The sequence below is a fragment of the Cnephaeus nilssonii genome, assembly GCF_951640355.1.
Source record: "Cnephaeus nilssonii genome assembly, chromosome: 14".
NCBI lineage: Eukaryota > Metazoa > Chordata > Mammalia > Chiroptera > Vespertilionidae > Cnephaeus > Cnephaeus nilssonii.
The window spans coordinates 61,637,477-61,652,027 of NC_137085.1; the positions used below are offsets into that span (position 1 = coordinate 61,637,477).

Genomic DNA, 14,551 nt, shown 5'->3' on the forward strand with positions numbered 1-14,551 from the left:
CAGCTACTTGTTTCTGATGGAATTTTCTGGGAGGAAAAGAATCCTGGAAACTCCCAGGACTCAGCAAGCATAAATGTCACTGCTTCGCTGTTCCAGGTCAGCAGCACCTGGTTATTTGTCTGTGTTGGTCCCTTAGTCCCTACCTCATGAAGTAAGAGATGGGTTGCTGCTGATACTGGTTGTTATATCTCATGGCTCCTATATCCGATTCAGGATGTCCTGAAGTGGCTCCCAGAATGGTGGTCTCAGCCTGCAAGCCCGGCAGACACCTTCCTGACACTAAGGAGGTCACTGGCTTGGGGCTCATTGATGGGACCATGTGGCAAGGATTTTTTTTTTTTTTAACCAACTCAGTAAAATATTCCTCCTCTGTGGTTTCCAACCTCTACTGGGTTTACTACCATTTTAGATAGCTTGCCTCGCCTAAGTGATGACTTTAAGGCCGGCCACTTTAATAGAATTAGGTGCAGCCACAGAGTATTGTGCTGAGACTAATGGCATAAACATCGCCAGTTTGTCTCTAGGTTGATTTGACAGCATTATCTTTCCTTCATTAGCCCCGCCAAGTTCATTGTTTAATTTGATCATTTTTCTGTCTCCACAGTTCCTACTGACTATAGCTATTTGCCTGAAAGCAGTTTTATTAGAGCAGCCATTGGCTTCTGCATTACCGGAGGAAAAAAAGGCAAGTAAACACATTTCTCAAGTTTTATCCTTCTTTCTGCATATTAAGTAAGGAGTGTGCCCTGAGCATGCTTCCGAATGAGTAAACAACACAAATCTGAAGGGGTGATGATTTTCTTCTACTAGAGCCTCTTTGCAATAGTGAGGACGAGGATCCCAACAACGTTAAGTGGCACATAAAGTACAACCGGTGCAGAATCTCCTGGCATCGCCGTATCTGACCTGGTGGGGTGAGAGGGAGGGGTGCTCTGTGAAGATCTTACTTTTCATCTTCCGTCTGGTGATTTCAAAGGAACAAGCGTCCATTACTTTTCTAGTCAGTTTCAAGTGAGCGTCACCTAAAAAGGGGAACACGGCTGGGTGCCGTTCGTGTTTGAGGACCTGACCGGGAAGTGGGTCTTCCCCTGAACCTTGAATGATCACCCTGTGTTGTTGGAATCACTGGCTCTGGGTTTTATTTTTAGCTTATGTTCTTTTTCTCTGCAAACCTTTGTCCTTTGGGATTCTTTCTTCCTGTCGCCCACATTAGAGCACGGGCAATCTGGACACGGAGACTGAGTGCCTTTTGTTTTAACTGGAGCCAGAAGAATGCCATCTAAGTTATTAAATAAATACTCTTTAATGGTACACATTCTGTTCAGTGCTGCGGGGAGAAAATGGATTCGAACTGAACACGTCACAGCCCAGGAACCAGTTTCATTCACGTAATTACCTTCCACTGGTGTTGGCTGGTTCCATTCTTCCTCGGGCGGGCAGGGCGGTCTGGGCGCAGCCAGTGCCTGTATCACAAGACCATCTCGATTTTGGGGGGAAAGGTTTTAAACAAATGAACATGAAGAAATCTGAAGGAAGCGAGTTTGATTAATGAAGATGTGGAAGGATAAAATCTTAACCATTGAAAGGGACAGTAAAGGTCACGTCGTCTGATTTCCCACTGGGTACAGAAATCCCTGGCGCTTCCAGATTACAAACTCCCTTCAGAGCGTGGAGATGAATTCCTTCAGTTTCTGCAGTTCTAGAAATTGTGCCGTGCTCCTAGGGTCCTGAGTTAGCGTGATTTGCTTTCACGTGTCCTCAGTGGAAACTGATACATGGTTATGTCATTGTTGTACATGATATAGTTATATCTAAGCATGTCATATATCACTCATAATGCGAAATTCATTGTTTAGCGCACCATCCATCAAGTCTATTTGAAGTACTTATGACAATAAAGATGTCTTCATAAGTAAAAAATTGTATTTTTACTAAAGGAGCATCTAAAATTTCCATGGCTGGGATGATTCCAGGGATATATATTTTTGCTCAGTTTTTTGTTTGGTCGCTCTCTGATAGCTTATAAAATTTTTAAATGGTGATCATGTGAGGTAATTTCCGTGAGAGAAAAAAAAATCCTTAAGGTCAAATGAAGGATAGGCTCTTTTCCAGTGAATAAAATGTCATTTGGCTTCCCAGAGCCAGAGTTCTTGGCAGAAAAGAATTTTCTCCGCAGCCTGTGGGACCTTCTTAGCTGAACGTAAGGTTTATGATGACGCAGTCGTGGCCCAACAGGGAGCCTTCTGCTCCAAACCTGAGCAGCCAGGGGGCTGCCCTGGGCGACGTCATTGCGGCCCTCCTGAACGCTGTTTTGAAACAGATAAACCAAGTATGAGAAAGGCCCCGTTACCAGTCAGATGGTTGGCGCTTTCAGGTTGTGGGAGAGGGCTGCCTTCCTGTCAGGTTTGCTGACTAGATTCAGAGGGAAATCTATTCAGCCTCACACATTACTAATGATGACCCCGAGGAGTGGGGGCCGTGGGAGGCTGACCTCAGTCTCCGAAGCCCATTTACAAAAACAAAACCAGACCCGGCTCTCGGGGGCTGAAGGGGTGGCCCAGGGTGGAGGTGTGCATGCAAACGACTGCTGCTTCTTCAATCTGCCCAGCTCATTTGAATTTTAATAACTCCCTTCTGAAGCAGCTTTTGAGTTGAAATGTCGGGATGTCATTCCCCAGAGCCCAGTGGAGCTGCTGATGGGAAGGATGACAACTTTGGTGAGCTCTTTTGAGGAAGAAATGGCTCTCGTGGGTAAAAATCGTGCTTGGTACAGGCGGAAGACGGCAAACTTTAAGGGGAGAGCGTGGCTCCATTGCCTCTGTGTGCCATTTGGAGGAAGACCAATGGGATGAGTTATCCCTGTGCCACACTCATGCCAGGAGATTGGGCATCAGGATCTCAATTTTAGGCAATCAAATTTGAGAGGGCGGGCTCTTCTCACTATAATACCCATGTGATAGAACATACAAGATGTTCATAGAATCCTATATGTTCATTGTAGGCCTACATTTTAAAACCATACCAAATAGATTAAATCCATTCTAGTTATTAAAGACTTCAGTTAATAATTCTCAATATAACTTTTTGTGTGTGTGTTTTTTGTTTGTTTGTTTGTTTTTGTGGGGGTTTTGGGGGGTTTTGTTTTGCTATATCCTGTAACGTTCTCTTTTCTTCCCTAACAGCTCTGGCCTTCTTCTAGCAGATGTATTATTCCTTGTTCTTTGTCCTTATCTATTCCTATGGACATTTCTTGACTATGCTAGGCTTAAAATTTGTTTGTAATTTAAGTCTTCCTGTCATGGAATCTTTTTCCCTTAAGGAACTTTAAATTTTGACTCTTGTTTTGCTTCTTTTCAATTCATTTATTCTTTTTTCTGACTTCTGGTATTTTGCGTTGTTTTTTTCAACCTCATTGCATTTTCAAGTTTCCAGATTTCATTTACTTTTTTTATAAAACATTTGAAATGTATTAAGAGTTCTTAATAAAAGTAATTATTATTTCTGGTGCTAACATTATGTATTTGCACCTAACAATTTAAGATTGTTTTTCTTATTATTCTGTTGCTGGGGAATGTGACTAATTTTCTAAGTTTATATTTTTCTATTTGACTTTGAAGTTCACAGTAAGAAGTATTATTTGAGGAAAGTATATTTAAATCCTTGTAATAAAGTCATTGTGAATGGCATTTCTTCCTTGATATGAATTCATTGTTCAGTGATCTATATAAATAAGTATTGGGCTTATGTATAAACTAGAGATAGGTATATTCTCAATCATTTTTGAACTATTAACATGAGATATAATTGTTGACAAGTCTAGCCAAAGGAGCAGAATGAGTGAACTCTGAGTGTAGAATAAATGATATGAGAAAGCTGTGCTATTTTTCTGATGAAATTACGAAGTCAGTTGCTAAGACTATTATTTTAAAGTGTTTTAATTTAGTAATAATTTACCTATACAATTCTTTTTAAAAGAGTATTACAAATGGATACATGTGTATAGCACTGTTTAAAAATGGTATTAAGAAGAAAAAATAATCGCCTACAATCTCACCCCTAGAGGAGGCCACATTAGACATTCCAGTATATGTCCTTGGTCGTGTGTTATGTTGAATCATAAAATTTATAGTATTTTGTCTGCTTTTGATAAATTTAACAACTTCCCACCTACATGGACATAATCACCACTGATCTCCAAAAGGAGGTTTGGCGGGAAACAGAAAAAGAATCCTTGCATTACTTTCTAGATATTTGTTAAGTGGTATGTTTTGGGGATGTTTAATTTCTAATTTTGTTGTAAACACCATGAAAATATGTAAAATCAAAAAAAGTCGCCAATTATTCCATGTCCCTTGAACAGTGACTATCGCTTTTGAACTTCACTTTTTAATTTGTTGTTTTTATGCACACACAATTTTTACATATTTTCAAGTAGACATATACTTTATATTTTTACCTTAATATTACATTATAAACATTTGCCTATTTTCCATATGTCTCCATAATTATCAATTTTTAAATGACTGTAGACTATTCCATCAAGTTAATCAAAATTAACAGTTTCCCTATTAGTCATTAAAATTTTTCTATTATACAGAACGTATTTTTTTATTTTATTCAAAAATAATTAAGGACTTTCTTTTTTGTTTGTTTGGGTTTTTTTTCCTTTTTACTGAATTTACTAGAGGCCCGATACACGAAATTCATGCAAGAGTAGGCCCTCGCTGCCCTGGCCCTCGCAGCCCCTGCTGCCTCGGTGCTCGCGGCCCAGCTGCCTCGTGGGCCCGCAGCCCAGCCCCACTGGTCCTTCTGGAAGGTCGGTCCACCGTCCAGTCTAATTAGCATATTAGCTCTTTATTATACAGGATTATATAGGATTGGGGTGACACTGGTTAACAAAATTATACAGGTTTCAGGTGCACAGTTCTACAACACACCATCTGTACATTGTATTGTATGTTCACCACCCCAAGTCAAGGAGAACATCTTTAATATTTTCTAATTGATTTTAGAGTGAGAGAGAAAAACATCTATTTGTTGTTCCACATATTTATGCATTCATTGGTTGATTCTTGCATGTGCCGTGTCCAGGGATCTAATCTGCAAGCTTGGTGCATCGGAACAATGTTCCAACCAACTGAGCTGGTACCCAGCCAGGGCCAAGCTAAGGAGAACATCTTTACACATGTAGTTTTCTTTCTTCTGCATGTAACCTTCCTTAGAACAAATTCTCAGCGATTTATTAGTGGGCAAGAGTCTGAGGACGTGTTGACTATAGGGACGACATGGCCTCATATATTGCTCTTCAAAAGGGTTGTACCAGTTTTCAGTACTTCAGTCCTGTCTGAAGATGCAAAGCAGGGAAACATAGCGGTAAAAAGCATGGTAGTCAGACTGCCAGGGTTCATACCCACTTCACCGCTTGTTGGCTATGTAACTCCAGGCAAGCAGCTTAAGTCTCTTAAGCCTCAGTTGCTCCTGGAAATGGAGAAAATAATGGAATCTTGTTTATAGAGTCATTGTAAGGATTACAAGTTTATAAATTGCTTTGTGTAACAGTGCTTAGAAAACAAAGTAAACAATAAACCCTTTCTAGTTATCATACTGCAAAGCAAACCAAAATATAGATAAACAAATGACTACAGTAAAAACCAGTCAGGTATAAAATGATACCTTAAGACTTTAATTTGCATTTCATCGCCAGAAGGAATAAACATTGCTGCATGTACTTACTGCTTGAGAGGTTGTTTATTTTTTATTTAAATTTTAGAGAATTTTTTAATGTACCTTTTTTTTTCTTGTGAAATAATTTCAAACTTACAAAACAGTGAAAATAGCCAGGTAACTCCTCTGTTCCTTTCACCTGATATTCAGGTTTCGCTGACAGTGGAAATGATGTCCTTCGCATACAAAGAATTTAATCTTGAATGTCACACTGTGCTTATTTATCATCTCTTCGTCTCCTTTAGCCTGGAGTAGTCCCTCAACCCTTCTTTGTCTTTCACGACTGTGACATGTTTTAAATTAGAAGTGAGGTATTTTCTAGAACATTCTTCTGTTTGGGTTTGCCTGCTGTTCCTCACAAGAGAGTCAGGTCAATCATCTTTGGCAGGAATGCCAGGGACCTGAAGCTCTGCTCCTCCCCGCATCCCGTCAGGGGGCACATGGTGTCTGCTCCCTCTGGGGATGTTAACTTTGATCACGTAGGTGATATCTTCCGGGTTTCTCCACTGTAAACTTTCTCTTTTCCCTTATCAATCAGCATTTTGTGTGGAGATAATTTGAGACTTTGTGAATATCCCACTTGTTATCCTTTCACCCATTAGTTTTAATATTATTAATGTTTCCTTACCTGAATTAATTATTACTATAGTATTTGCCAAAAGGTGATTTTCAAAATTCTGTTATCCCTTTTACTTTTATTAGGCATTATACTTTAAGGGAATGCTGTTCACTCCTTTCTCCCTCTTTCTTTCCTTCTTTCTTTCTTAGTATAAACTACTAAATTCCTATTTTTTTCTTTAAAGTATTACATATGTGTCCTTATCCCCACCCCATTGCCCCCATCCCCCCCCCCTCATGCCCTCACCCCTCTGGTGTCTGCGACCATGGTTAGGCTTATATGCATGCATACAAGTCCTTTGGTTGATCTCTCCCCCTTACCCTCACCCTCCCCTACCTTCCCTCTGAGGTGTGACGGTCTGATCAATGCTTCTCTTTCTCTGGATCTATTTTTGTTCATCAGTTTATGTTGTTCACTATATTCCACAAATGAGTGATAGCATGTGATATTTATCTTTCTCTCTCTGGCTTATTTTGCTTAGCATAATGCTCTCCAGTTCCATCCATGCTGTTGCAAATGGTAAGAATTCCTTCTTTTTAACCGCAGCATAGTATTCCATTGTGTAAATGTACCACAGTTTTTTAATCCACTCATCTGCTGGTGGGCACTTAGGCTGTTTCCAAATCTTAGCTATTATAAATTATGCCACTATGAACATAGGGGTGCATATATCCTTTCTGATTGGTGTTTCTAGTTTCTTGGGATATATTCCCAGCAGTGGGATTACTGGGTCAAATGGGAGTTCCATTTTTAGTTTTTTGAGGAAAATCCATACTGTTCTCCACAGTGGCTGCACCAGTCTGCATTCCCACCAGCAGTGCACGAGGGTTCCTTTTTCTCCACATCCTCTCCAGCACTTGTCATTTGTTGATGATAGCCATTCTGACAGATGTGAGATGGTACGTCATTGTCATTTTGATTTGCATCTCTCCAATGATTAGTGACTTTGAGCATGTTTTCATGTGTCTCTTGGCCTTCCTTATGTCCTCTTTCGAAAAGTATCTATTAGGTCCATTGCCCATTTTTTGATTGGGTTGTTTATCTTTCTTTTGTTAAGTTGTTTGAGTTCCCTGTAAATGTTGGAGATTAAACCCTTATCGGTGATAACATTGGCAAATATGTTCTCCCATGCAGTGGGCTTTCTTGTTGTATTGTTGATGGTTTCTTCTGCTGTGAAAAAGCTTTTTATTTTGATGTAGTCTCATTTGCTTATTTTCCCTTTAGTTTCCATTGCCCTAGGAGCTGTATCAGTAAAGAAATTGCTTCAGCATATGTCTGAGATTTTGCTGCCTATGGATTCCTCTAATATTTTTATGGTTTCCCGTCTTATGTTTAAGTCCTGTATCCACTTTGAGTTTATTTGTGTGTATGGTGTAAGTTGGTGGTCTCTAAATTACTATTTTATTTAATTATTTATCAACTGTTTTGATCCTCACATTGTTCCAGATTTAGATCAGTAAGGGCCTCTTTAAGTTGGCTCTTGTGTCCTTTTGACATGACCCTATCAATCTTTGAGATACTTTCTTTCTTTGTGGCCAAGATGTTTAAGGCTCATGTTTAGTATCCTCAGCCCTGTAAAAGCTAGATAGCTCAGCTTCTTCCTAGTGCAGACTGATATTTAGAAGCAAAGACCTGGCTACACGTCATCCCATTGCTGCTGGGATAATCACTGCTGCCAGGCCCTTTCAGTGGACAGAGTTAGGAAATTCATTCTCTGTCTCTCCCTCCCCACCCCCTTCCGCCCCTCCCTCTCTCTCATGTCAGTATTTATTTCTATATCTATATGTATATTGAAAACCACAGAATTACAGTAACGTCTCCAATCACAGTTCAACACCACCGGTTCACTCTACCTTTCCCTCTTTTTATATTGGTTAGTTTCCTCTCTGACAGTAAGAAACCTGGCGCCCATTATTCTCCATAAATTGGCTCACTTTCTGAGACCCCCTAAATGGAATCCTGCCCCTGCCTCCACCGGGCACAGCTGCCTTTCTCGCAGGCCCCGGTCTCCGCTGGGCAGCCACCTGCGTGGCACTCCTCCAGGTGCTACGGGGCCCAGGATGTTTGTTTCTGATCACTCTGAATGTGGTGAGGTGCTTGGTCTTAAGACAGCACATCCTACCAGCTCTTGGTATCTGACTGACACGTCAGAATCATGATCCGTTTCCAATGACTGTCATAAGTATAGAGGCGTCTCTGGCAGGGTGCTCAGCACCTCCTGGTCCCACAAATGCACCTGCTGTCATTGCCCCGACCTTGTTTTCTGAGGACTTTGGAAAATGTCTGCTCACCGTTTTCATCTTGGTTTAAACATCCTTTCCTCAGTGAGGGAAGAGCGAGGATTCCCTGGTGGTCCCAGGTCAGTTTAGCTTTCTTACGTGGTGTCTTTCTGTGTGGTTTTCATACTACTTTATAGATGCATGATGGTTTGCTTAATTCTTTATTGGGTTCTTCGTTTAAAGTCTGTCTTTTGCCTTAAATTGTAATTTCATCAAGAGCAGGAAGAGCATCTGTGTTTTATCCTAAATGCTTAGAGAGGAGTACTTGGCAAGTAATAGTTTTCAAATTTTTGTTGATCTACAACTTTAAGCACGTATATGGGAATAGATCATTCTAAGCTACGTCGCTGCTAATCAGCTCTGAAGATGGAGAAAGTCAAGACATCTCCACACTACACAGCGCCGCGCTGTGATGGGAATGTGTGTATCACCGGCTGTTAGCCTGCATGCTGCCAGACTTTTACCGAAGGGCTTACACATGTGCACTGTGGCACCGAGATCTGAAATCCGTGTAGCCAGGGTATGTGTGGTAATGGGTCCCGCTGTAATGCATTATGTTCCGATATGCCATTTGTATCAGGGTTCTCTGAAGCCTTCAACTGGATGAGAGAGTTAAAGCAACTTTGTATCTGGATTTTAAAACATCTGGATCCTTTTAACAAGCACCGTTAGGTCTCCTCAGTCCCAAACCCCTTGTCTATAAAGCACTTCAGTATTTCCTTTTATCTAAGGTACTTGCTTGAAAGGCAAACACTGTAACAAGGGAGCCAGCCATTCCCAGGGCTGAGATTTGGATTCTTGTGTCCAATGCTAAAGATCTCCGGGGAGGAAGCCACGTGACTTCATTCTCCCCAGGCCTGGGGACCCACTCTCTGTCCTTACAGCCCCCCACATGCGTGGAGCTGTCGGGTATTTTCTTCATTCCTAACAGTTACTAATTCCTTTCATTCCAGGTAGGGCCAGACTTAGTTCCCTGCAGGGATGGTGGGACATTTTGTGTGAATCTATTTATGCTATTTGGTACTGATTCTCTGCCCTTAGCGGTGGGAGATTTATTGTGTTAAGGCACTTTCTTGGTTTTCAACCCTGTGCTCCATTTTACAAGTTCTCCTGGTTTCCGACACTTGGTTATATATCAGATCAATGCTAAAGAGCATGGAGCAACATGAAAAGTGTACAGTAAAATGCAGTTATTGGCAAAAGTTCTCTTGTCCTGTCAAGAGAGAGCTCATTGTCTCAGCAATAAAACATCTGGAAAATGGTTGTATTTCACACTGGGTCCTGGTATAATGTCTTCCCTGATTCCCTAGGTCCTCTGGAAACTGCAAAAATTTTATAATGAAGTCTGTAGAAGGGCCTGGAGTAAAATTTTATGTGATTTTTGAAAACACTTGATCTAAGAAAAAAAATAATAGAAATCTGCTTACAAATTAATGATACCTAATATAGAATTCTATGCAAGTCCTTAAAAGGAGAGAAAAAAAAGTAATTCTATGCACAGATATTTACTCCCGCTTCCCCCCCTCTCCATCTGCCAGTTCATTGGGCCATTTTTATGAATCATAAGCCAAAAGGACCCCAAAAAACAGCTGAATTTTTGTTTGCTTTTTTGTGAAATCAAAGAGTCCAATTTGCAGCCATTGTTGTCTAGGGACAGTTGCCACATGTGCGTGATCAGTATAGAGTTCTGTGACTTCCTGTCACTGCTGTTTTGTTTTTGCTACACCTGATTTCCCACGGCTGTGCGTCCTCTCACCGGCATGTCAGCTCCGTGAGCAGTGGGACGTATTCTGTCTTGTTCAACTCCGTCTTCATGTATGGAACAGCCTGGTACCTAACAGATACTCAGTTACTGATTGAATGAATGAATGTGTTCATGGATATATTTACTTTTTGTCAGAAAATCTTCTCCTTGTAATAGCAATGGTTAGCTCCTGATAGTATTTCCTGCTCTCCTAGTAAGACATCTCAAGATGAGCTAGAAAGAAAGCTTCCATTGCTGGTAATACAGAATAGAAAAGTAGTAGGTGTGTTGAGTTTCATTTTTTAATTTATCTTTATTGTTTGAAGTATTACAGATGTTCCCTTTTTTCTCCCATTGACCTCCTCCACCCCACTCTCGCCCCTTTGAGGCCTTCACCACATTATTGTCTGTGTCCATTGTCTGGTGTATAATGTCTGATTGTGTGGCCTTTTCTGCTATATATTGTTGGGTTTAATATGCTAATATTTTGTTGAGGATTTTTTTGTCTGTGTTCATGAGAGGCATTGGTTTGTAGTTTTCTTGTTATGTCTTTGGTTTTCTAGTAGGGTAATGCTCTCCTCATAGAATGAGTTAAGTATTTCCTCTGCTTCTATATTCTAGAAGAGATTGTAGAGGATTGTATATTTTCTTCCTTAAATGTTTGGTAGAATTCAACCAGTGAACCCATCTGGGCATGGTGCCTTCTATTTTAGAAGGTTATTAATTATTGGTTCAATTTGTAAATAGATATAGGCCTATTCAGATTATCTATTTCTTCTTGTGTGAGTTTCAACAAAAAATACTTTTTGCTAAAATATGCTAACCATTATCTGAGCCTTTAGAGAGGCATAATCTTTTTCCTGGTGGAGGGTCCTGCAGTATTGATGAAAACGCAATTATCTGTAAAGTGCATAAAGCAGAGCACAATAAAACTAATGCCTGTATTAGTCTGTCAGACTCCAAATTATGGCAGCAGTTTGCCCCGTGTCCTTCCCTTTTTCAGGGATCCAATAAGATGATGTTTCAATGTGTTCAGCTTTTTATGTGTTGTTAGAACAGAGTGGGAACTTCCAAGCTCCTCATATGCAGAAATGGAAACCCAAAGTCTCTTCTTTAAAAAAAAAAAAGTTTTTAATTATAAAAACCATATAATATAAAATTTATCATCTTAACCATTTAACTATACAGTTAAATAGTGTTAAGTTGTGAAACCATTCTCCAGAATGTTTTCATCTTGCAAAATTGAAACTCTAAAGAACAATATAAACAAACAAGCAAAACAGAGACAGACTCAGATACAGAGGACAGACTGATGGTTGCCAGATAGGAGGGGGATTGGGAGTCTCGGTGAAAAGGTGAAGGGATTGAGAAGTACAGATTGGTAGTTACAAGATAGTCATGGGAATCAAAGTACCACATAGGCCCTATCTGGTTTGGCTCAGTAGAGCATCGGCCTGTGGACTGAAAGGTCCCAGGTTTGATTCTGGTCAAGGGCATGTACCTTGGTTGCGGGCACATTCCCAGTAGGGGATGTGCAGGAGGCAGCTGATAGATGTTTCTCTCTCATCGATGTTTCTAACTCTCTATCCCTTCCTCTCTGTAAAGAATCAATAAAATATATAAAGTACCACATAGGAAATGTAGTCAATATTATAACTCTGTATGGTACCATTTGGGTACTGGAAGTATCAGGAGGAGCACTTGGTAAAGTATATGATTATGTAACCACTATGCTTTACATCTGAAACTAATCTATAATAATAAAAGCATAATATGCTAATTAGACTGGATGACCTTCTCGACGAAGCCGGGGCTGCAGGGAAGCCTGGTTCCCGGGTACCTGCTGGCGGCCAGAGAAAAGCCTGGGTACCGGGTGTCAGAGGGAAGCCAGTGCCGGCAGCCGGGGAAAGGAAGACCTACTCTTGCATGAATTCCATGCATCGGGCCTCTAGTACAAAACAATATTGAATATAAACTATAATTTTTAAAAAAAAAATTTAACTGAAGCTCTAGACCCATTAAACAATACTTATCCTTTCTCCCTCATCCTAAACCCTGGTAACAACCATTCGCCTTTCTGTTTCTATTTGATTCCTTTAGTTACCTGACATAAGAGGAATCATACAGCGTTTGTCTTGTTATCACTGGCTTATTTCACTTAGTGAGGTGTCCTCGAGGTTTATCCATGTTGTAGAATATGACAGGATTTCTTTTTTTTTTTTAAGGTTGAATACCATTCCATTGTGTGTATAAATACACAGATATATTACTTTTTGTTTATCCATTTATCTGTCAATGGACATTTGGGTTGCTCCCACCTCCTGGCTATTATGAATAGTACTGCTATGAACATGGTGTACAAGTACCTCTTCAAGACTCTGCTTTCGGTTCTTTTGTTCGTACACCCAGAGTGGGGTTGCTGAGTCATATGGTAGGTCTATTTTTAATTTTTTGAGGAGCTACCATATTGTTTTCCATAGTGGTTCCATCATTTTGCAATCCCACTAGCAGTACAAAAGGGTTCCAAGTTCTCTACATCCTCACCAATGCTTTTTTTCTTTCTTTTTTCATAGTATCCATCCTAATGGGTGTAATATCTCATTGTTTTTATGTTTTTCTCTCATGGTTAGTGATGTTGAGCATCTTTTCATATCCTGGTTGGCCATTTTTGTATCATCTTTGGGGAAATGTCTGTTCAAGTTATTTGCCCATTTTTATGTTTCTTCTTTTCCCTGTACTTCTCCTTTCTTCAACATCAGCATTTTTTCCCTTTTATTGATTTTGCCTCTGCGACTGCTTTCCCAGTTCTTCATCCTCTACGACTTCTGCTGCTTTTCCTGCTGATTCTGCATCAGCTTCTTTGGCCTGTGCTCCTCCTTTCTATAGCTGATTTTCCTCTTGCTGACTCTGTCTCCATTTCTCCTTCCTCATTTTCAGCATCTGCTGATTCAGCTACCTTTGCCTATTTTGCCTCTACTTCTTTTCATGTGCTTCTCTTTTCTGTGGCTGTTTTTCCTTTTGCTGGCTCTAGCCTCGCTTATGTTATCCCCCTTTTCAGTGTCGGCTGATTTTCCTGCCCTTTCTGCCTCTGCTTCTCCCTTCTCTGTGCTGCTCCTTTCTGTAGCTGATTTCCTTTTGCTTGCTCTATCCCCTCTTCTGTTTTCTCCTCAGTACTGCTTCCATTGCCTTTTCTGCCTCTGCTTTTCCTTTCTCTGTGCTTCTCCTTTCTGCAGCTGGTTTCCCTTTGCTGACTCTGTCCCTGCTTCTGCTTTCCCCTCAGTGCCTGCTGATTCTGTTGCCTTTTCTTCTTCTCCTTTCTCTGTGCTTCTCCTTTCTGCACTTGGTTTCCCTTTGCTGACTCCATCCCTGCTTCTGCTTTCCCCTCAGTGTCTGCTGATTCTGTTGCCTCTGCTTCTCCTTTCTCTGTGCTTCTCCTTTCTGCATCTGGTTTCCCTTTGCTGACTCTGTCCCTGCGTCTGCTTTCCCCTCAGTGCCTGCTGATTCTGTTGCCTTTTCTGCTTCTCCTTTCTCTGTGCTTCTCCTTTCCGCACCTGGTTTCCCCTTAATGACTCTGTCCCTGCTTCTGCTTTCCCCTCAGTGCCTGCTGATTCTGTTGCCTTTTCTTCTTCTCCTTTCTCTGTGCTTCTCCTTTCTGCACTTGGATTCCCTTTGCTGACTTCATCCCTGCTTCTGCTTTCCCCTCAGTGTCTGCTGATTCTGTTGCCTCTGCTTCTCCTTTCTCTGTGCTTCTCCTTTCTGCACTTGGTTTCCCTTTGCTGACTCCATCCCTGCTTCTGCTTTCCCCTCAGTGCCTGCTGATTCTGTTGCCCTTTCTGCCTCTGCTTCTCCTTCTCCTTTCACTGTGCTTCTCCTTTCTGCAGCTGGTTTCCTCTTAATGACTCTGTCCCTGCTTCTGCTTTCCCCTCAGTGCCTGCTGATTCTGTTGTCTTTGCTTCTCCTTTCTCTGTGCTTCTCCTTTCTGCAGCTGGTTTCCACTTAATGACTCTGTCCCTGCTTCTGCTTTCCCCTCAGTGTCTGCTGATTCTGTTGCCTTTTCTGCTTCTCCTTTCTCTGTGCTTCTCCTTTCTGCATCTGGTTTCCCTTTGCTGACTCTGTCCCTGCGTCTGCTTTCCCCTCAGTGCCTGCTGATTCTGTTGTCTTTGCTTCTCCTTTCTCTGTGCTTCT

At 41.0% G+C, this 14,551-nt stretch overlaps 1 protein-coding gene across 2 annotated transcripts in view; it reads left to right on the forward strand.

Annotated features, from left to right (window-relative positions):
- FOCAD (focadhesin) overlaps window positions 1–14,551 on the forward strand; it is a 288,209-nt gene that overhangs the window by 244,799 nt on the left and 28,859 nt on the right. For both annotated transcript variants that reach the window (XM_079789743.1, XM_079789744.1), the window contains one exon: window positions 605–685. In XM_079789743.1, coding sequence (XP_079645869.1) covers window positions 605–685 — 81 coding nt within the window. The remainder of the gene's footprint in view (window positions 1–604; window positions 686–14,551) is intronic.